The sequence below is a fragment of the Hemitrygon akajei genome, chromosome 3 (assembly GCF_048418815.1).
Source record: "Hemitrygon akajei chromosome 3, sHemAka1.3, whole genome shotgun sequence".
Classification (NCBI taxonomy): Eukaryota; Metazoa; Chordata; class Chondrichthyes; order Myliobatiformes; family Dasyatidae; genus Hemitrygon; species Hemitrygon akajei.
The window spans coordinates 100,762,329-100,784,883 of NC_133126.1; the positions used below are offsets into that span (position 1 = coordinate 100,762,329).

General features: G+C 41.3%; 1 protein-coding gene and 1 pseudogene across 4 annotated transcripts in view; both read left to right on the forward strand.

Annotated features, from left to right (window-relative positions):
• LOC140725256 (tau-tubulin kinase 2-like) overlaps positions 1-22,555 on the forward strand; it is a 363,522-nt gene that overhangs the window by 164,664 nt on the left and 176,303 nt on the right. For all 4 annotated transcript variants that reach the window (XM_073040487.1, XM_073040490.1, XM_073040489.1 and 1 more), the window contains exons 7-8: positions 7,835-7,900; positions 19,059-19,151. In XM_073040487.1, the coding sequence (XP_072896588.1) occupies positions 7,835-7,900; positions 19,059-19,151 (159 nt within the window). The remainder of the gene's footprint in view (positions 1-7,834; positions 7,901-19,058; positions 19,152-22,555) is intronic.
• LOC140725258 (small ribosomal subunit protein uS14-like) lies at positions 8,199-8,509 on the forward strand (annotated as a pseudogene).

Genomic DNA, 22,555 nt, shown 5'->3' on the forward strand with positions numbered 1-22,555 from the left:
CAGTGCCTTGTAATTGGACAAAAAAAATGCCATGCCATGGGTTAAAGTGAGCTGCTTTCTTTTTAGTGCTTGTTGATTTATGCAATAAAAATTTTGCTTTGAAAATTTGTACCATGTCAGGTGTAGTATTTTGTCTTGAGTACACGGGAGGAGGCAGTTGCAGACAAACAGCATAGAATCTGGCTACTGTATTTGGCACAAAACTGTATTCATCCCATCTTCCAGCACTTGGCCCTTAGCTTTTTATGCCTTGATGATTTAATTGCTCATCTAAACACTTCAAAACATTTCAAAATTTTTCAAAATTTACCTCTTAAGTTGTCTCAAAGTGCATAGCATAGTGTTTAGCACAATGCTTTACAGTAAAGGTGACCCAGGTTCAATTCCTGGCACTGTTGTAAGGAGTTTGAATATTTTCCCTGTGACCGCATGTGTTTCCTCTGGGTGCTCCGATTTCCTCCCATGGTTGGTAGGTTAACTGGTCATTGTCAATTGGCTTGAAGGGCCAGAAGAGCCTGTTCCACACAACACCTCAATGAATAATGTGCAAAAAGAAGACAGTGCTTAAAACATTTTGTTTACTTGTACTTCTCACCAGTTCACCACCTTTATCCAACAAGCACTGTATGTAAGTACGTTCTTGATATAAAAGAGAATTACCTGTAATGTACAAATACATTAAGAAAGAAATAATAAATCAGCAATAAATATCAAGAACGTGAGATGAAGAATCCTTGAAAGTGAGTCCGTTGGTTGTGGGAACATTTCAATGATGGGGCAAGTGAAGTTGAGTGCACTTATCCCCTTTGGTTCAAGAGGCTGATGGTTGAAGGATAGTAACTGTTTCTGTGCTTGATGGTGTGAGTCCTGAGGCTCCTGTACCATCTTCCTGATGGGAACAGTGAGAATGTGTCCTGGGTGGTGGGGTCCCTAATGATGAATGCTGCTTTCCTGCAACAGTGTTTAATATAGCTGTGCTCAGTAGTGGGGAGGGCCTTACCCATGATGGACTGGGCTGTATCCACTACTTTTTGTAGGATTTTCCACTCGAGCAATGGTGTTTCCATACCAGGTTGTGATGCAGTCAGCCAATATACTCTCCACTACACATAGAACCATAGAACATTACAGCATAAAAACAGGTCTTTTGGCCCTTCTTGGCTGTGCTGAACCATTTTTCTGCCTAGTCCCACTGAACTGCACCTGGACCATATCCCTCCATACACCTCTCATCCATGTACCTGTCCAAGTTTTTCTTAAATGTTAAAAGTGGGCCCGCATTTACTACTTAATCTGGCAGCTCATTCCACACTCCCACCACTCTCTGTGTGAAGAAGCCCCGCCCCCCCAATGTTCCCTGTAAACTTTTTCCTCTTCACCCTTAACCCAGGTCCTCTGGTTTTTTTCTCCCCTAGCTTCAGTGGAAAAAGCCTGCTTGCATTCACTCTATCTATACCCATCATAATTTTAAATACATCTATCAAGTCTCCCCTCATTCTTCTACGTTCCAGGGAATAAAGTCCTAACCTATTCAACCTTTCTCTGTAACTCAGTTTCTCAAGTCCCAGCAACATCCTTGTAAACCTCCTCTGCACTCTTTCAACCTTATTAATATCCTTCCTGTAATTCGGTGACCAAAACTGCACACAATACTCCAAATTCGGCCTCATCAATGCTTTCTACAACCTTGCCATAACATTCCAACTCCTATACTCAATACTTTGATTTATAAAGGCCAATATACCAAAAGCTCTCTTTACGACCCTATCTACCTGTGACGCCACTTGTAGGGAATTTTGTATCTGTATTCCCAGATCCCTCTGTTCTACTGCACTTCTCAGTGCCCTACCATTTACCTTGTATGTTCTACCTTGGGTTTACCTTCCAAAGTGCAATACCTCACACATGACTGTATTAAACACCATCTGCTATTTTTCAGCCCATTTTTCCAGCTGGTCCAAATCCCTCGGTAAGCTTTGAAAACCTTCCTCACTGTCCACTACACCTCCAATCTTTGTATCATCAGCAAGTTTGCTGATCCAATTTGCCACATTATCATCCAGATCATTGATATAGATGACAAATGACAATGGACCCAGCACTGATCCCTGTGGCACACCACTAGTCACAGGCCTCCACTCAGAGAAGCAATCCTCCACTACCACTCTCTGACTTCTCCCATTGAGCCAATGTCTAATCCAATTTACTACCTCACCATGTATACCTAGCGACTGAATCTTCCTAACTAACCTCCCATGTGGGACCTTGTCAAAGGCCTTATTGAAGTCCGTGTAGACAACATCCACTGCCTTCCCTTCATCCACTTTTCTGGTAACCTCCTCGAAAAACTCTAATAGATTTGTTAAACATGACCTACCATGCACAAAGCCATGTTGACTCTCCCTAATAAGTCCCTGTCTATCCAAATACTTGTAGATCCTATCTCTTAGTACTCCTTCCCATAATTTACCTACTACTGACGTCAAATTTACCAGCCTATAATTTCCTGGATTACTTCTAGAGCCTTGTTTAAACAACAGAACAACATGAGCTATCCTCCAATCCTCTGGCACCTCACCCGTAGATACCGACATTTTAAATATATCTGCCAGGGCCCCTGCAATTTCAACACTAGTCTCCTTCAAGATCCGAGGGAATTACCCTGTCAGGTCCTGGGGATTTATCTACTCTGATTTGCCTCAAGATAGCAAGTGTCTCCGCTTCGATCTGTATAGGTTCCATGACCTTACTACTTATTTGCCTTATTTCCATTGACTCCATGCCAGTTTCCTTAGTAAATACAGATGCAAAAAAACCCATTTAAGATCTCCCCCATATCTTTTGATTCCATACATAGCCGACCACTCTGATCTTCAAGAGGACCAATTTTATCCATTACTATCCTTTTGCTCTTAATATACCTGTAGAAGCTCTTAGGATTATCCTTCACCCTGACTGCCAAAGCAACCTATGTCTTCTTTTAGCCCTCATGATTTCTTTCTTAAGTATTTTTTTGCACTTTTTATACTCCTCAAGAACCTTACTTACTCCCTGTTTCCTATACATGTCATACATCTCTCTCTTCTTTATCAGAGTTCCAATATCCCTAGAGAACCAAGGTTCCTTATTCTTATTCACTTCGCCTTTAATCCTGACAGGAACATACAAACTCTGCACTCTCAAAATTTCTCCTTTGAAGGCCTCCCACTTACCAATCACATCCTTGTCAGCGAACAACCTGTCCCAATCCACGCTTTTTAGATCCTTTCACATTTCTTCAAATTTGGCCTTTTTCCAGTTTGGAATTTCAACCTGAGGACCAGATCTATCTTTATCCATGATCCAAGTTGAGACTAATGGTGTTATGATCACTGGAACCAAAGTGTTCCCCTACACACACTTCCGTCACCTGTCCTAACTCATTTCCTAATAAGAGATCTAATATTGCATCCTCTCTAGTTGGTACCTCTATATATTGATTTAGAAAACTTTCCTGAACACATTTTACAAACTCTAACCCATTTAGACCTTTAACAGTATGGGAGTCCCAATCAATATGTGGAAAATTAAAATACCCTACTATCACAACTTCATATTTTCTGCAGTTGTCTGCTATCTCTCTGCAGATTTGCTCCTCCAATTCTCGCTGACTATTGAGTGGTCTATAATACAATCCCATTAATGTGGTCATACCTTTCTTGTTTCTCAGCTCCACCCATGTGGCCTCGGTAGACAAGCCCTCTAATCTGTCCTGCCTGAGCACTGCTGTAACATTTTCCCTGACTAGCAGTGCCACCTCCCCCCCCCCCCCCCCCCCCACTCTTCATCCCTCTGCCTCTATCACATCTGAAACATTGGAACCCTGGATCATTAAGTTGCTAGTCCTGCCCCTCCTGTAGCCAAGTTTCACTACTGGCTACAATGTCATAATTCCATGTGTCAATCCACGCCCTCAGCTCGTCAGCCTTCCCCACAATACTCCTCGCATTGAAATAGACACACCTCAGAAGATTATTACCACCACATACAACCCTTCTATTAGTGACTTTGCATGAACCTTTAACATTATTTTCACCCCTGCTCCACTATCTGCTCTGTTGCTCTGGTTCCCATCCCCCTGCAAATCTAGTTTAAAGCCCCACCTCCAATAGTACTAACAAACCTCCCTGCAAGGATATTGTTCCCCTTGTAGTTCAGGTGTAACCCGTCCCTCTTGTACAGGTCCCACCTGTCCAAGAAGAGGTCCCAATGATCCTGAAATCTGAAACCCTGCCCCCTACACCAGTTCCTCAGCCAAGTGTTCATCCTCCAGAGCATCCTATTCTTACCCACTGGCAAGTTGCATAGGTAGCAATCCTGAGATTACCACCCTCGTGGTCCTACTTTTTGACTTCCTACCAAGCTGTCTATACTCACTCTTCAGGACCTCCTCACTCTTTCTTCCTATGTCATTGGTACCGACGTGTACCATGACATCTGGCTGATCATCCTCCCACTTTAGAATGCTGTGCATGCGATCGGGGCATCCCTGACCCTGGCACCCAGGAGGCAACAAACCATCCGGGAGTCTCTTTCATGACCACAAAACCTCCTGTCTGTATCTCTAACTATCGAGTCCCCTATCACTGCTGATAGTAGTGATAGTAGATAAAACTTACACCTTTATGCACCTTTATTGTCCAGATGTTTCAGAGTTGAACAGAGAGCCAGTGAGATGGCATCTGCTGTGTACCTGTTGCTCTGTTAAGCAAATTGGAGCAGCCTAGGTCTGTTCTCAGGCAGGTGTTGATAAGTTTTATCACCAGCCTCTCAAAGCATGGAATCAATGTGGATGTGAGTGCTATTGGGCGATAGTCACTGCAGCAGGTCAGCACGCTCTTCTTGGGCACCAGTATAATTGAGCCTGCTTGAAGCAGCTGGGTACTTGGGACTGCTGAAGGGAAAGCTTCCCACAAAGTATGGACTTGCTTTCAAGGACTCTCATGTTTTTGATATTTATTGCTTATTTATTACTTTTTTTTTCTTTTGTATTTTCACATTGTTTGTCGAGCTGTTGTTATGGTCTTTCATTGATTCTAGCATAGTTCTTGGATTTACTGAGTATGCCCACAAGAAAGCAAATCTCAGAGTTGTATATGGTGATGTGTACTTTGTTAAGAAATTTACTTTGAACTTTTAAACTTTGTCCTTGCATGTGAATTTAAAAAAAAATCTTTATTGGTATTGGAGCTATCCCAGATTAATGAGAACAAGATGTCAATATTGGTTTGAATGGTGGATTGAATGTGACGTTATTTACTCATAAAGTAGACGTGAGAATTTCAGTGGCATACTGTTGATGTTTGTGTTTTTAGATTAAAACTAAATCTCTAAGGTTGATCTAAACAAACAAATTGTACCATTGTATGCCCAATGCTTCTTAAAGCTACACACTAATACACCTGAACACGAGAAAATCTGCAGATGTTGGAAGTTCAAGCAACATACAAAATGCTGGTGGAACGTAGCAGGCCAGAGACTCGCAATCTCCCTCCTGGCACTTATCCTTGTAAGCAGAACGAGTGCTACACCTGCCCTTACACTTCCTCCCTCACCATCATTCAGGGCCCCAGACAGTCCTTCCAGGTGAGGCGACACTTCACTTGTGAGTCTCCCGGGGTGATATACTGTGTCCAGTACTCCCAGTGTGGCCTTCTGTGTATTGGTGAGACCTAACACAGGCTGGGAGATTGTTTCACTGAACACCTATGCTCTGTATGCCAGAGAAAGCAGGATCTCCCAGTGGCTACACATTTTAATTCCACGTCCCATTTCCATTCCAGTATGTCAATCCATGGCTTCCGCTACTGTCGAGATGAAGCCACACTCAGGTTGGAGGAACAACACCTTGTGTTCTGTCTGGGTAGCCTTCAACCTGATGACATGAACATTGATTTCTCTAACTTCTGTCAATGCCCCTCCTCCCCTTCTTACCCCATCCCTAATTTTTAATTTTTTTTCTCTCTTCCCTCTCACAATAACTCCTTGCCTGTTCTCCATCCTTCTCTGGTGCTCCCCTCCCCCTTTCTATCTTCCAAGGCCTTCCGTCCTATGATACCCCCCCTTCTCCAGCCTTGTATCCCTTTTGCCAATCAATTTCCCAGCTCTTAGCTTCATTCCTCCCCTTCTTATTTTCTCCTATCATTTCAGGTCTCCCCATCCCCCTCCCACTTTCAAATCTCTTACTATCTCTTTTTTCTGTTAGTCCTGATGAAGGGTCTCGACTCGAAATGTCGACTGCTTCTTCCTGTAGATGCTGCCTGGCCTACTGCATTCCACCGGCATTATGTGTGTGTTGCACTAATACACCGTGTTTTTTTTGAGGTTGTCCTGAAATATTCTAACAGTCATCTCACCTGGAGCTGCAGCAGACTGCTGCTGTGTTGATGCCTTCCCTCACAGTGTGGCATCTCATGAGCATTCAAAGACATACTAAGTGAATTCCTTTCCCTTATTGCCACAAGATCCATATCCTCACCTGGCCTTGTAGTCTAAGAGCATGAATATGTTGCCAGCAGAGGGAACTGATAACTCAGTGTTAAAGGACTGCATAATCTGCATTTGCATTGAATTTCAAAGTTTAGTTCAGTTACTTTAAAATGTACTATTGGCAACAGAGGGTGCAAGTTAGAATTTCTGTTTACTCAGCTAAAATATGACATTGTTAGATCTTGGCTGGCAGTCTGATGCTGACGAATAGGCCCAACAAAACTACGTTCCTGCTAGATGAACAGTTTTAACCCGATCAGTCCCATATAAAAGGACTTCTAATTAAACTGTTAGTTCTGGTTCTAATTAACTAGAGCGGAAGAAGCTCAAAAGAACAGATTGTGCTTTAAGTAGATGATTGACTTCCATTCTGATTTTGAAATGGTCATTGAGGCCTGTGAACTCTTAGACAGATAGGGCAGTTATGCCTGATGAGTTGGATGGGTGCTTTGTGAAGCAGTCTGGACCTTCCAACATTTTCAATGTCTCTGTGAGCTTCTACTGCATGGTCTTGGTTGTCAATTCTAAATGCCTCTGCTTTAAGCACTCATTGAGACTTCGAGCACGCCAAGAGATGATGGGTATCGTGCTTTACTTTAGAAGGACTTTTAATCTGCAAGTCTTTTCCTCAGTCCATCTGGTAAACTACTACAATGGCAAAACTCAGAGTGCCTTTTCCAGTAGTCTGATGTCAGGGAATGTGTAAGAAAAACTTGCCACCTAGTTGACCTTTGCTTTGAGTCACTTTGGGACTTTTCCTTTCATCTTCAAGACATTATTTAAATGATCACTCTCTAAACTGCTCTGCAGGTTGAAAATTTCACTTTTGCAAAATCCACAAGGAATGATTGTTCAGTTTCTTTATTTCCAATGAATTAATCATTTTGAATTGCAAAAACAGACTCAATTGAGGCTGAAATTAGGCATTAAAATGTAAATAATCTATCACAAAGACACTCAGCAAAATGACTTCAAATGAAATAAATAGAAACTGAAGGCGAATAGGACTGAAGGTCCCTTGAGCTATTTTCATTTGTGCTTGATTAGTTAAAGTGCATATGCTGAGCTTACTCATTAGGCAATGCCAAGGTGGAAATCAATCATTTGCTTCTATCGGATTAATTTAGAAGCAAATAATGGACACGTTTGGAGCTGTGTCAATTTTGATGGAGGTGCTACCAGGGTTCATTAGTGCATTAGTTCTGCTCTGGCATTAAGTGAAATACTTAGTTGTCACTTTCTTCTCATTTGAAAAGAATATATAGTTTCACAAAAGGTTCATTCTATTTTCCTTATTTTTTTCCAGCCTCGGGTGGTGGCAGGGTTCAGAGGCACAGTGCGCTATGCATCAATCAATGCACATAAAAACCGGGTAAGTGATGATGTTTTATGAAAGGTTAATTATATACAAACATAAATATGCTGACAATATTTTGAACACAAATATGTTGTCTTTTATTTCTCCATAATTAGTGCTAATGTGGAAAGACTAGAACCAGTGGTAACTTTCTCAGAACTCATCGAGGTACTTAATGACAAAAAAATGCAAGTTGTAAGAAATGCACATAATAGAAACATAGAAAACCTGCAGCACAATACAGGCCCTTCGGCCCACAAAGTTGTACCAAACATGTCCCCACCATAGAAATTACTAGGGTTGCTTTTGGATCCACCGCCGCGCCGACATGGGCCACCAGCAGCTCTACTGGTCTCACCCCTGAAAATTCAGACAGGGCTCCCGCTCCTGCCACGTGTGCGCGAACCATCACGGACTGATCCGGAAGTATGGTCTGAACATGTGCCGGCAATGCTTTCGACAGTACGCCAAGGACATCGGCTTCGTCAAGTTGGACTAAATTACGAATGGAGCAAGACTGTAATGAGGAAAAAGAACCCTGACCTACTCAGCTGTGATCATCTGACAGAAGCAAACGTTTTGTAATGCTCCAATTTTGTGAATAAAGTTCCTTGTTGTTAGTGCTGAGACCTGTCTTTCATAGCACTAAATATAAAAAAAATTACTAGGGTCACCCATAGCCTGCTATTTTTCTAAGCTCTATGTACCTATCCAAAAGTCTCTTAAAAGACCTCCACCACCTTTGCTGGCAGCCAGTTCCACACACTCACCATTCTCTGTGTAAAGAAAAACACTTACCCCTGACATCTCCTCTGTACCTATTCCCAAGCACCTTAAACCTGTGCCCTCTTGTGGCAGCCATTTCAACCCTGGGAAAAAGCCTCTGACTATCCACATGACTAGTGCCTCTCATCATCTTATAAACCTCTATCAGGTCACCTCTCATCCTCCGTCACTCCAAGGAGAAAAGGCTGAGTTCACTCAACCTGTTTTCATAAGGCATGCTCCCCAATCCAGGCAACATCCTTGTAAATCTCCTCTGCACCCTTTCTATGGTTTCCACATCCTTCCTGTAGTGAGGTAACCAGAAATGAGCACAGTACTCCAAGTGGGGTCTGACTAGGGTCCTATATAGCTGCAACATTACCTCTCAGCTCCTACCGTATGCCTTCTTAAACACAGAGTCAACCTATGCAGCTGCTTTGAGTGTCCTATGGACTCGGACCCCAAGATCCCTCTGATCCTCTACATTGCCAAGAGTCTTACCATCATATACCATCTGTCATCATATTTGACCTACCAGAATGAACCACTTCATACTTATCTGGGTTGAACTCCATCTACCACTTCTTAGCCCAGTTTTGCATCCTATCAATGTCCCATTGTAACCTCTGACAGCTCTCCACACTATCTGCAACACCCCCAACCTTTGTGTCATCAGCAAACTTGTTAACCTATCCTTCCACTTCCTCATCCAGGTCATTTATAGAAATCACTAAGAGTAAGGGTCCAAAAACAGATTCCTGAGGCACACCACTAGTCACCAACCTCCATGCAGAATATGACCCATCTACAACCACTCTTTGCCTTCTGTGGGCAAGCCAGTTCTGGATCCACAAAGCAATGTTCCCTTGGATCCCATGCCTCCTTACTTTCTCAATAAGCATTGCATGGGGTTACTTGTCAAATGCCTTGATGAAATCCATATACACTACATCTACTGCTCTTCCTTCATCAATGTGTTTAGTTACATCCTCAAAAAAATTCAATCAGGCTCGTAAGGCAAGACCTGCCCTTGACAAAGTCATTTTGACTATTCCTAATTATATTATGCCTCTCCAAATGTTCATAAATCCTGCCTCTCAGGAACTTCTCCATCAACTTACCAACTCACTGGTCTATAATTTCCTGGCCTATCTCTACTCCCTTTCTTGAATAAAGGAACAACATTTGCAACCCTCCAGTCCTCCAGAACCTCTCCTGTCCCCATTGATGATATAAAGATCATCACCAGAGACTCAGCAATCTCTTTCCTCACCTCCCACAGTTGTCTGGGGTACATTTCGTCTGGTCCCGGCAACTTACCCAACTCGATGCTTTCCAAAAGCTCCAGCACATCCTCTTTCTTAATATCTACATGCTCAAGCTTTTCAGTCCACTGCAAGTCATCACTACAATCACCAAGATCCTTTTCCATAACAATGTTCACTTTTTCCATTCCAAAACTCTTGAGGGACAGGTAGTTGTATTGGTCAGAAGGAGTGTAACTTGGAGGTGTTTATGTCCCAAGTTGTTGCTCTTAGCTGTTATTTGGCAGAGAAACTGAGGTAAGATACGGTAGTAATAATCTTTGAACATATGATTCCCACTGAATGTGTGTCCTGAAACCTTGCAGACCTATCCTTCACATTACCAGGACCGTGTAGGCTCTGAACTCTTGACATCACACCTTTAGGGGTTCCCACTTTGCAGATACTTCTTTCACTGCAACCTTGGCCAGTCAACCTCTGCAACATCTCACCTAACGGTTCCAAAATTTGCTCTGTCCCAGTTCAGTACCTTCACCTGAGCTGGTTATATCCTTCATAACGATTTAAAAACTAATATACTTATGGTCACTGCCTTCAAAGGGCCAATTGACAGGCCCTACTTCCTCTACTTGCCCTACCTCATTTACAAGGAGGAGTCCAGTGCAGGCCCTTCTGTATATTGATCAAGGATGCTTTCTTAGACATATTTTACAAATTCCACTTTGACCAAGGCATTTACACTATGGATGGCCCAGCCACGATTGGGAAAGTTAAAATCTCCCACCAATATTGCTCTATTATGTTTACAACTAGTTACATTCTCTCATAAATATCTGCTGTTGTAATTCCTGCTGACTAATGGGGGTCCTAAAATGCAAAACCATCAGAGAAACTATTCCCTTCTTGTTTCTAAGTTACGCCTATATGTCATTACTGGATAATTCCTCAAGAATATCCTTTCTAGGGACCATTGCTATGACCTTTTTCATCAAGGAAGTAGCACCCTCTCCTTTCTTAATTTCACCTCAACTTGCCTCACATTGATAGCATCCATCTCTTGGAACATTAAGCTGCTAATCCTGTTCTTTCCTCAGCCATATTTCTGCTATGGCTAGATTTCCAGCATCTGCATTTGTTTTATTTTGCTTTTAAGCTGCAAAACAAACTTTGCAACTTAACTGAAAATGTAAAGCATTAAATTATAAAAGTTCTAATTCAAAGTTATACATTTCCTAATTACAGCAAAAGCATTAATTGCAATTGGGAATTTATAGAAGATTTATAATATTCTAAACTGAAATATAAATATTGGTCAGCTTTTAAGAAATATCTGTAGATAGTAGACAGCCAGAGATGTTTTCCCAGGTTGGAAATGGCTAATACAAGGGGCCATAATTTTAAGGTGATTGGTAGAAAGATGACAGAGGTATGTTCTTTTCACAGAGAATGGTGGGTGCTTCAAGTGCCCCACCAGGAGTGGTGGTAGAGGCATATACATTAAGGCATTGAAGAAACTCTTTGATAGGCAAATGGATGATAGAAAAATGGGAGAGATAGGTTAGAAGGATAGGCTTAGATTGATCTTAGTGTAAGTTCAGAGGTAGGCACAACACCATGAGGGTCTGTATTGTGTTGTTATGTTCTAAATATATACAGTGGTGCTAGAAAGTTTGTGAACCCTGTAGAATTTTTTCTTTTTCTGCGTAAATACGACCTAAAATGTGATCAGATCTTCATGCAAGTCCTAAAGCTAGATGAAGAAAACCCAATTAAATAAATAACACAAAAAACTTATTTGTTCATTTATTTATTTATTGAGGAAAAATGATCCAATATGGAAAAAGTATGTGAACCTCTGAGAAGGTAATGACTTTGACCAAAGCTATTTGGAGTAGGGTGTTCCAATCAGTGAGATGAGATTGGAGGTATGGGCTGTCGAGGTACTCTGCTCTATATTTTAAAAAAAAGACACTAAGTCAGGTTACTGACAGAGCTTGCTCTTCTCAGGAAAGATCTGTTTATGTGCATCATGCCTCAAGTTTGCAAAAGACCACCTGGATGTTCCACAATTCTTCTGGGATAATGTTCTGTGGACAGATGAGACAAAAATTGAAGTTTGGCAGAAATACATGTTGCTATTGTTACGTAACCCCGTAACCAGGTAACTTACCAGCAAAGATAGATGGATCAGCTGAGTCGGATGCTACTATTTTCAAACGTTTTATTCGAAAAGGGCACAAACGTATGGTTAATACAAAACATTCAGATCATATACATCGTCAAACTCAATCTAAAACACCGGTGTAACCATAATCAATCAGAAATAAGCTCTACAGTTGTCTAGGGGTTAATACAGAGTCCAATTGAAATATAAAGAGTCACTCAGAAGTTTGCAGGCTTTTCCCTTTTGGGAACCGCTGGGGTTTTCACGTTGTAGAGAGAAAGAGATGATTTGGAAAAGATAAACACTTGCCCGTCGTCTTGGCAGAGCAAATCCTTGGAATCAGGGGAGCAGACTTCCCCGTTGTTAGCTAAAAGCAGTCTTTCGTTGGTTCTAGCCACAGATTCAAAAGTTGGAATCTAACGCACGTGGCTTCCTTCAGAATGGCTTCCCGCTCCCACGGGAATCGATATTGTGCTTCCTTCGTCTCCTGGGTGCGTCTGAGGGTTCCCCCCCTCAGACCCTCCTTTATACTTCTTCACGGGATCGCAGGTGTCAATCAGGTTGCAGGTGATGCGATCTCTCTCTCAACCAGCCCACTTTGCCCGAGGGCTTTTCACGTGGTCTCCATGAGACAATAGTCAAGGTCACCTTTATTCTGCTTCTTGGGAGAACGTGGTTTCTCTCTCTCTCTCCCATTTCCCTGTGTCTATTCAGCACGTCCCTTCCTCTTTTGGGTCAGCTGACCCCCCTCTTGACTCGGGTTCTTGAGATTCTCACAAAGGAGGGGGCCGATGGCATAACACTATGTTTGAAGGAAAAAGGGCATTGCACACCAACACCAAAAGCTCATCCTAACTGTGAGGCATGGTGGAAGGAGCATAATGGTTTGGAGCTGCTTTGTTGCCACCGGGCCTGGAGAATTTGCAATTGTTGAGGAAGCAATGAATTCAAAATTGTATCAAGACATATTCTGGGAGAATGTCAGGGTTGCAGTCCGCCACCTGAATCTCAATAGAAGTTGGATAATGCAACAACACAATGAGCCAAAATACAACAGAATGGTTTAAAAAGTAGAACATTTGTGTTTCGGATGGTCTGAGTGAAAGTCCTGACCTTAATCCTGTAGAAATGTTATGGAAGCACTTGAAGCAAGTAGTTCATGCAAGGAAGCCCACCAACATCCCAGAGTTGAAATAGTTTTGTAAGAAGGACTAGCCTCAGATTCCTCCAAGCCAATGTGCAGGACTGATCAACTGTTTCCAGAAATGTTTGGTTGAAGCTATTGCTGTACAAGGGGTCACACCAGTTACTGAAAGTAAAGGCTCACATTTTTTCCTACAAAAATATGTAATATTGGATCATATTGGAGTCAGGAGTTCCAGTCAATGAGATCAGATTGGAGGTGTGTGTTGTAGAGGTGCCCTGCCCAATGAAAAAGACACACAAAGTCAGGTTACTGACAGAGCCTGCTCTTCTCATGAATGAGCTGTTTATGTGTACCATGCCTCGATCAAAACCACTTTCAGAGGACCTTTGAAGAAGAATTGTCAAGATGCATGAAGCTGGAAAAGGCTGCAAAAAACATTTCTAAAGACCTGTGTGTTCATCAGTCCACAGTAAGAGAAATGGTATACAAATGGAGGAAAATCTGTACTGTTGCTACTCTCACTAGGAGTGGGCATTCTGTAAAGATGACACTGAGAGCACAATGTGTAATGCTGACGCAGGTGAAAGAGAACCCAAAGGTAACAGCAGAAAGCCTGCAGAAATCTCTAGAACTTGCTGAAGTCTCTTGTTTATGTGTCCACTATATAAGAAAAACACTGAACAAGAATGGTGTTTATGGAAGGACACCACTGCTCTCCTAAAAACATTGCTGCACATCTCAAGTTTGCAAAAGACCACCTGGATGTTCCACAATTCTTCCGGGGCAATGTTCTGTGGACAGGTGAGACAAAAGTTGAACTTTTTGGCAGAAATGCACACTGCTATGTTTGTAGGAAAAAGGGCGCTGCACACCAACATCAAAACCTTATTCCAACTGTGAAGTATGGTAGAAGAAGCACCGTAGTTTGGTGCTGCTTTGCTGTCTCTGGGCCTGGATGGCTTGCAATCATTGAGGGAACAATGAATTAAAAATTATATCAAGACATTTTACGGGAGAATATTAAGCCAGTGATTCACCACCTGAAATTTAATAGAAGTTAGATGATGCAACAAGACAATGATCTGAAAATCAAGCGTATATCAACAGCAGAATAGTTTAAAGAAGAAAATTCATGTCTTGGAATGATCAAATCAGAGTACAGGCCTTAACCCAACTGTGATGCTGTGGCATAACCTGAAGAGGGTTGTTCATGCAAGGTATCCCAGAAATATTGATGATCTGAAACAGTTTGGTATTGAAGAATGGTCTCAAATTCCTCTTCACTGTTATGCAAGTCTGATCAGCAGCTACAGGAAACGTTTGGAGGAGGTTATTGCTGCTAAAGGAGTTTCTACCAGTTTTTAAATACAGGTTTCCCCCGCTGTTTGAAGGTAGAGCGTTCCTATGAAATGGTTCGTAAGCTGGAATGTCGTAAAGTGAAGAAGCAATTACCATTTATTTACATGGGGAAAAATTTGTGAGCGTTCGCAGACCCAAAAAATAACCTACCAAATCATGCCAAATAACACATAAAACCTAAAATAACAGTAACATATAGTAAAAGCAGGAATGATCTGATAAATACACAGCCTATATAATGTAGGAATACTTTTCTGCAAGTATTGCAGTACTGTCCACCGCAGTGAAAATCTCATGCAAGCGCTCTCAGCAGCACTCATGGCAAAAAACACACGGCGCAAAGCGCTCCCAGCAGAAACACTCTTTCCAGTAACCTTAAAGCTATGAAGCTACCAAGTAATAATAAAAATACACAGCCTATATAAAGTAGAAATAATGTATGTACAGTGTAGTTTCACTTACCGGAATCGGGAAGACAGTGAGCACACTGATGATGGTGTGTTAGGCTGAATCGTCGGAGGTTGGGGTGGTGGGAGACTGGGGTGTCATCTCATTGTTGTCTGTTTCCATCAGGGCAGGCAGGTCACCTTCTTCTATGCCTGCCTGCCTCGATGTCAAAGGTCGAGTTTTGTCGTCTGCTGTGGCTGATGTGGAAGGCTTGAAAAACGACAGTAGGCTTGACTGCTTAGCCTCGCGCATTTTTCTATCATACAGTTCTTTGTAAGCACTCAAACCATCCTGCAAATAAGCCCGAAACCTACGTACCCTTTCAAAATTAAAGTCATACTTTTCTGCAATCATTGCAACGTTGTCAATCGCAGCAAAAATCTCACGCAGTTGCTTCATGTTCAGTTCCTGGACGACTTCACTTTCTGTTCACTACTGTGTTCGGCTTCAATTGTTATCCTTTCCTCTTCATCAGCTCTTCATCTGTCAGTTCTTGGTCATGGGATGCCAAAACCTCTTCAACATCATCTTTGTCAACTTCCACAAACCCTTAGCCAAACTCACTATATCCTTACTTTGTTCACCACGATCGAAACGCTTAATTATGTCTAGTTTTATGCTAAGTGTAACACCCTTACACGCTCTTTTAGGCTTTTCCGATACTTTAGAACTCATTTTGCTAACAGATGCACGGAATAAATCGACATAAAGCACAGATGCTCACTGGCATGTGTTTAAGCAAAGCTGGCTAGAATACAGTTCCGGGAGAGGAGCTTGGCTGCTTGGCGCACGCTGCCTTTTCGCACGCTACCTTTTTTCGTAACAGTGAAAACACCTGTTAGTGAAAACAGGTAACTAATGTAGGTCTTTTGTAACAGCGAGGTGTCGTAAAGCGAACATTTGAAAAACAGGGGAAACCTGTACAAGATTCACATTCTTTTCCCAGCCTGGACTGTGAATGATTAAACAGTGTGTTCAATAGAGACATGAAAAGTACAATTGTTTGTGTGTTATTAGTTTAGGCAGATTGTGTTTGTTTATTATTGTGACTTAGATGAAGATGAGATCACATTTAATGAGTAATTAATACAGAAAACCAGGCAACTGCAAAGGGTTCACAAACTTTTTTTCTTGCAACTGTATATCAAAGAAGTGACTGATGACAGATTATTCAGCGCTAAATAAACTTCACACTAAATATCTGTTATGATTCTAATAAACAGCAGGCATCAAATCATGTGTCAGATCATTCTTTCATTGTAGACAATGATTGTGCATATATTGTGTGAGACTATGGATGAGGCTTGTTATCTTCTAAAATGACTGTACTCAGCATTTGTGTACATAGAATATCTGAATCCAAAAATCTTGTTTTGAATAAAGTTTTAACTTTTGATTAACGTTGTTTCAGAAATTAATAGTTTTGCATCATTATTTGGTCTGATAGCATTTTCCACGTATTAGATTCAAGATAACACTTTTATAGTTTCATACCTGTCACATACAAAGGTATAAGGACTATTGGATAGCACTTAATTTTAATAAATTTTCAGACAATAGCATTAGTAAATAATTTTATCCCATAAAATACATAAACCTTTCTGTGATCAGTTTATGCATTATTGATCTGGTGCTGATCGTGGAGTCATATCACATAGAAAAAGACCCTTCAGTCCGACTGATCCATGCTGACCAAGACAACCATCTAAGCTAGGTCCTATTACCTTTATTTGGCTCATATGACTCTCAACTTTCCTATCTATGTACCTGTCCAAGTGTCTTTTAAATGTTAATATACCTGCCTCAATCACTTTCTCTAGCACCTCATTCCATATGTAGACCAGCCTCCCAGTGAGCAAGTTACCCTCATGATATATTTGGATTGCATTGTACAATTGTACTGGAGAGATAGGCAGATACAAATGGGTAATTATTTTGCTATCCAGCCCTGCAACAGTAAGCTTCTGTCTGATGGACAATAGCTGAGAAGCTTCTTTATTAGGCACTGAATCATGGATTCTGAACCAGTGAACAGCTACGGCACAATGAAGATGTATTACTCAGCTACAACTCTTCAAGTGGAGATCACATTGTTCTGACAGTCTCTTGCTAGACAACATGCACCGTTGGATCTATATTGCAGTGTAATTTCTTTTTGCTCTTCTCTACTGTACAAAAAAAGGATGATGGACATCTGCAGATTCTGTCATAATGGTTGAATTTCATGAAAAGCTTTGGCTAGCCAGCCTAGTCATGAGAGTCGCAAAACTAGATATAGCACTTTTAACCTTTAGAATGGGTGAAGACTAAAGGTGTCAGATTTGCTGGTTGAAATAGTGAAGAGTGAAGTGAATTTTTTTCAGGATATTGATGTCAGGAATTTTAATTTCTGACTAATTTTGCTCTGTACAATCATCTTCTTGACTTTTTGATAAAGGTAAGTGGATCAATAAATAAAGATGAATTGTCTAGTATCTAGACATTATAATTAAATCAATTAACTTTGATCCTATTATGTTAATCCTATTATGTTAACTTTTATTCTATTATTTTGAGAAGTTTTTTTTAGTGCTTGCATAATGAAGCCTGCTCCACTTTTCCCTGTGGTTAACCTTGCAGATTAATTATGTGATGCCAGATGCAATTATGCAGCATGCCTCCATAGAACTGAATCTGCAAGGCAGATTAAAATATACAACTGCTGCTCTCCAAACTGGAAAGCTTAGGTAGCTGTTTAACATTTGTCAGTGAAAGAATCAGCATGTTGCCAGCATAAACCTCTGTATCCAGCACATTATTCTCTGTAACTTCCACCATCTCCAGTGGGATCCTACCACTAAGCCTCCTGCACCCCCGTCCCCACTTTCCATAGGGATTGTTGTCTGTGACTCCTTTGACTACTAGTCCCTCCCCACTAATTTACCCCCTGCACTTATCCCTATAAGTATGACAAATGGTATACCTGCCCCTAAACCCTCCCTCACCACCATTAACAGTCCTTCCGGGTGAAGCAGCAATTCTCCTGTAAATCTGTCGAATTTTTCTCCGGTTGTCCTGGTGTGGTCTCTATATTGGTGAGACCCATCGCAGACCTTCACGCTATCTTGCCACAAAAGGCAGGATCTACTAGTGGCTACCTATTTCAATTCAGCTTCCCACTTTTATTTGAATGTGCCTGTCTGTGGCTACCTCTAATACCATGATGAGGCCAATTTCAGATTGGAAGAGCAACACCTCATTTTCTATCTGTATAGCCACCATCCTGATGGCATGAACATTAATTTCTCTAGCCTTCAGTACTTTCTCCCCCCTCACTCCTACTTTTCATTTCACATTCTGATTGTCCTCTCACCCCTTCTCTTTCTACCTGACAATCATCTCCCTCAGGTTTCCTCCTCCTTCCCTTTCTCTCCTTGCTTTCATCACATGACCTCTCCCATTAGTTTCTTTCTTTGTAGCTTATTACCTCTTCCAGCTATACCCTCCCAGCTTCTTACTACTTCCTTCTCCCCCACGCACACACATTCCCCTCTCACCTGGTCTCACTTATCACCTGGCGGCTTGCACTCCTTTCCTTCTCCCTACCTTTTTATTATTGCTTCTGCCACTTCCTTTCCAGTCCTGATGAAGTCTGAAATATCAAGTGTTATTCCCCTCCTTCGTTGCTACTTGATCTGCTGAGTTTGTCTAGCATTTTGTGTGTGCTGCTTAATATTTCCAGCCTCTGCAGAATCTCTTATGTTTAACATAATGCTAATCCTTTGATTGGCCAATGTATGGTGCTTCTTCAACAGACAGAATCATAAATCAGTTGATGCAATAGGAAATGTTGCCTTTATTTGTTTTGCTTAGAAAGTTTTAATAAAGGTATACCACTGTATTAGCATTTGACATTATAAATCTAGCTATGATTTTTAGTAGCCCAAATCTGTTGCAAAATAGAGTTGTTCTTATTACTTCCTGTCTATTTTAGCATTCTGGCATTATTTTAACTTTTATTGATTTTTTTAAATATTAAAAATGCAGGAAATGGGCCGACATGATGATCTCTGGTCCTTATTTTACATGTTGGTGGAGTTTGTTGTTGGGCAACTACCATGGAGGAAGATAAAGGATAAGGTATTCTTGAAATAATAAGCTGAAACACAAATCTGAAATGCATTATGGTGCTAGAAGATTTTTATTTCCTCTTTGTTAATTATGTATGTACATAATCAAGGGAAAAAGCATGGTGTCACATATGCATATGTTTGACAGAACATTGTTGTGAATAATTACATGGGATCTTTTGTACAGAGACTAAATCTTTACCACTGGGTTTGTATGTCTGCTGTGTCTATCATTATTACATTATCTTTATTAATTAGGTATATTTAAATTTTTGAGGTTGATACTTGTATATACAAGCCGGTATTATGTAATTTTTGAGTAATTTTGAAAACTCAAGATAGAGAACATAATTTTCCTAATTAGCTCAGCACAGTTTGGTGACTAAACCTTACACTGGACCGTTTAACCGAAACAGTTGTTTTCTGTAGATATGAAGATGTATTCAAGTAGATGCAGTATGTAGTGAAACTGAGAGGAAGGACAGGCAGATGATTGGGTCAATGGTATGAGGTGAAGTGTGACGTGGGACAAAATCAAAAAGGGTGATGAATACAGGACCGAAGGTGTTATGTTTGAATCCACGCAGTAGACAGAATAAGGTAGATGATCTTTTAGTACAGTTAGAGATTAGCAGGTATGATGTTGTGGGCATCACCAAATCGTAACTGAAAGAAGATCATAGACAAATTGCAGCTAGATTGGAAAAAATGGGTTGATGTTGAATCCCCAGAGAGAATTTGTAGAGTGCCTGTGATTTGGCTTTCTAGAGCAGCTTGTGGTTGAGACCACAAGAGAAAGGTAATTCTGGATTGGGTGTTGTGTAATGAACCAGATTTGCTTCAGGAACTAAAGGTAAAGGAACCCCTTATGGAATGAAGTAGCTGATCTTGTAGCATAGTTAGAAATTGGCAGATACAATATTGTGGGCGTGCTGAGCTTGTCAATTTCATCAACTTTACTTCCAGCCTCCACCCTGGCCTTAAATTCACTTGGTTCATTTGTGACATCTCACTTCCCTTTCTCAATATCTCTGTCTCCATCCCTGGAAACAAATTGTGGACTGACATCTTTCTTAAACCTACTGATTCCTACGGTTATCTTGACCATACTTCCAACTCCGTCTCCTGTTTTAAAAAAAATGCTATTCCCTTTTCTCAGTTCCTTCATCTTCACCATATTTGTTCCAAATACGCTGCTTTTCTTTCCAGGACATCAGATATGTCCTCCTTCTACAAAGAGCGATGTTTCCCTTTCTCCACCATTGATGCTGCCTTCACTAGCTTCTCCATTTCCAAGACACATGCGCTCACCCCATCTTCTTGCTGCCTTAACAGTCATGAGAGTTCCTCTTGTCCTTGCCTACCACTCTATGAGCCTCCGCATCCAACACATCATTCTCTGCAACTTCCACCATCTCCAATGAGATCCTACCACCAAACACAACCTCCCCCACCCACATCTCAGCTTTCTGCAGAGTTTGTTTCCTCCATGATTCTCTTGTCCATTCGTCCCTCTCCACTAATCTCCCTCCTGGTACTCATCCATGCAAGTGCTGCATCTGACTATTCACCTTCTCCCTCATCTTCATTCAGGGCCTCAAACAGTCCTTCCAGGTGAGGTAACTCTTCACCTCTGAACCTGCTGGGGTTATCTATTGTGTCTGGTGCTCCTAGTGAGGACTCCTCTAAATTGGGGGATCACTTTGTTGAGTACCTCCACTCCATCGGCCAAAAGCAGAACTTTTAAATTCTGAACGTTAATTTAAAAAGTGTTAATGTTAACATTTTAATTCTGATTCCCGTTCTGACACATCAGTCTAAGGCCTCCTCTTGTGCCACAATAAGGCCACCCTTAGAGTGGAGGAGCAACACCTTGTATTCCATCTGGATAGTCTCCAACCTGATGGTATTGTTACATGGAACCAACAATAATAGATGTGGAACTGAGTCAGGATATCATTGGAAAACAACAGAATTTATTAACACTCAAGCAGAAACATGGAAAATTAAACAAACGACTAACTTAAAATGAAGTTAACAGCGCTATACGTCTATAGCTCCCAAACGGCTAAACTTAGAAACAATTCTTAACAGAGTCTTACCGGAGCACAGTCTCAGAATGTCAGTTCAGAGAGCTTCAAGGGATTCACAGGTAATTGAGAGGAGAGACTTTTAGTTTCAAAGTGTAGCAAAGTGATGATCTTGAAAACGGAGATTCAAAATACAGTGAAGAAGCAAGTCTCGCAGAGATACGCCAAAACAGCCACCGTACCTTTCCGAAGGCAATTTGGCAGACACACAGTACCTCTTGAACGCTGATCTCACAAAGTGGCCACCGTACCTTTACAGTGGAAGTGAGATCACGATGCGGTCTGTTTCGAAGAGTCCACAACAGATGAGAATTTCACCACGTAACTGACATGAAAAGTCCCTTTTCCACACCTGAGACTTTGCAGGGGTCACCAAATTGGGTGCCAAAAATCCACGTTTGGATTATGAAATGTCAATCACCTCTGAAATGCACAGCGTTAGCGACTACCCACTCCCTTTTGGGTTCGATTGAAGCTTGCACTCTTCCCTCTCACTAATGATTCTGCTGTCCAACACAACGACTCTCCACCAAAGTGTGTCTCTCTAAGTGTGTCTCTTGAGCAATCTGCGCAGCTGCTTTTATACTGTTGGGGTGTGTCATCGCGCGACACTACAAGAAACAAAGTCACAGATTTCCAGTATGTCAAGTACTGTCCCAAGAATTGATACTGAGATTTCTAGTATATCGTCCCAGGTGTTGAAACAGCATGAAAATCAATTTCTCTTTTCCAGTAAAAAGATATTTTCCCACCCCTTCCCTTCTTCTTTTCCCTACTCTGGCCTCTTACTTCCTTGATCATCAGCTGCTGCTGGGACATCTTCTTCCCTTCCTCTTATACAGTGGCATGCAAAGATTTGGGCACTCCTGGTCAAAATTTCTGTTACTGTGAATAGTTAAGTGAGTAGAAGATGAACTGGTCTCCAAAAGTCATAAAGTTAAAGATGAAACATTCTTTTCAACATTTTAAGCAAGATCAGTGTATTATTTTTGTTTTGTACAATTTTAGAGTGTGGAGAAAAAGGAAAGGAGCACCATGCAAAAGTTTGGGCACCCCAAGAGATTTGAGCTCTCAGATAACTTTTACCAAGGTCTCAGACCTTAATTAGCTTGTTAGGGCTATGGCTTGTTCACAATCATCGCTTGGAAAGGCCAGGTGATGCAAATTTTAAAGCTTTATAAATACCCTGACTCCTCAATTCTTGTCCCAACAATCAGCATCCATGGGCTCCCCTAAGCAGCTGCCTAGCACTCTGAAAATTAAAATAAATGATGCCCACAAAGCAGGAGAAGGCTATAAGAAGGTAGCAAACCATTTTCAGGTA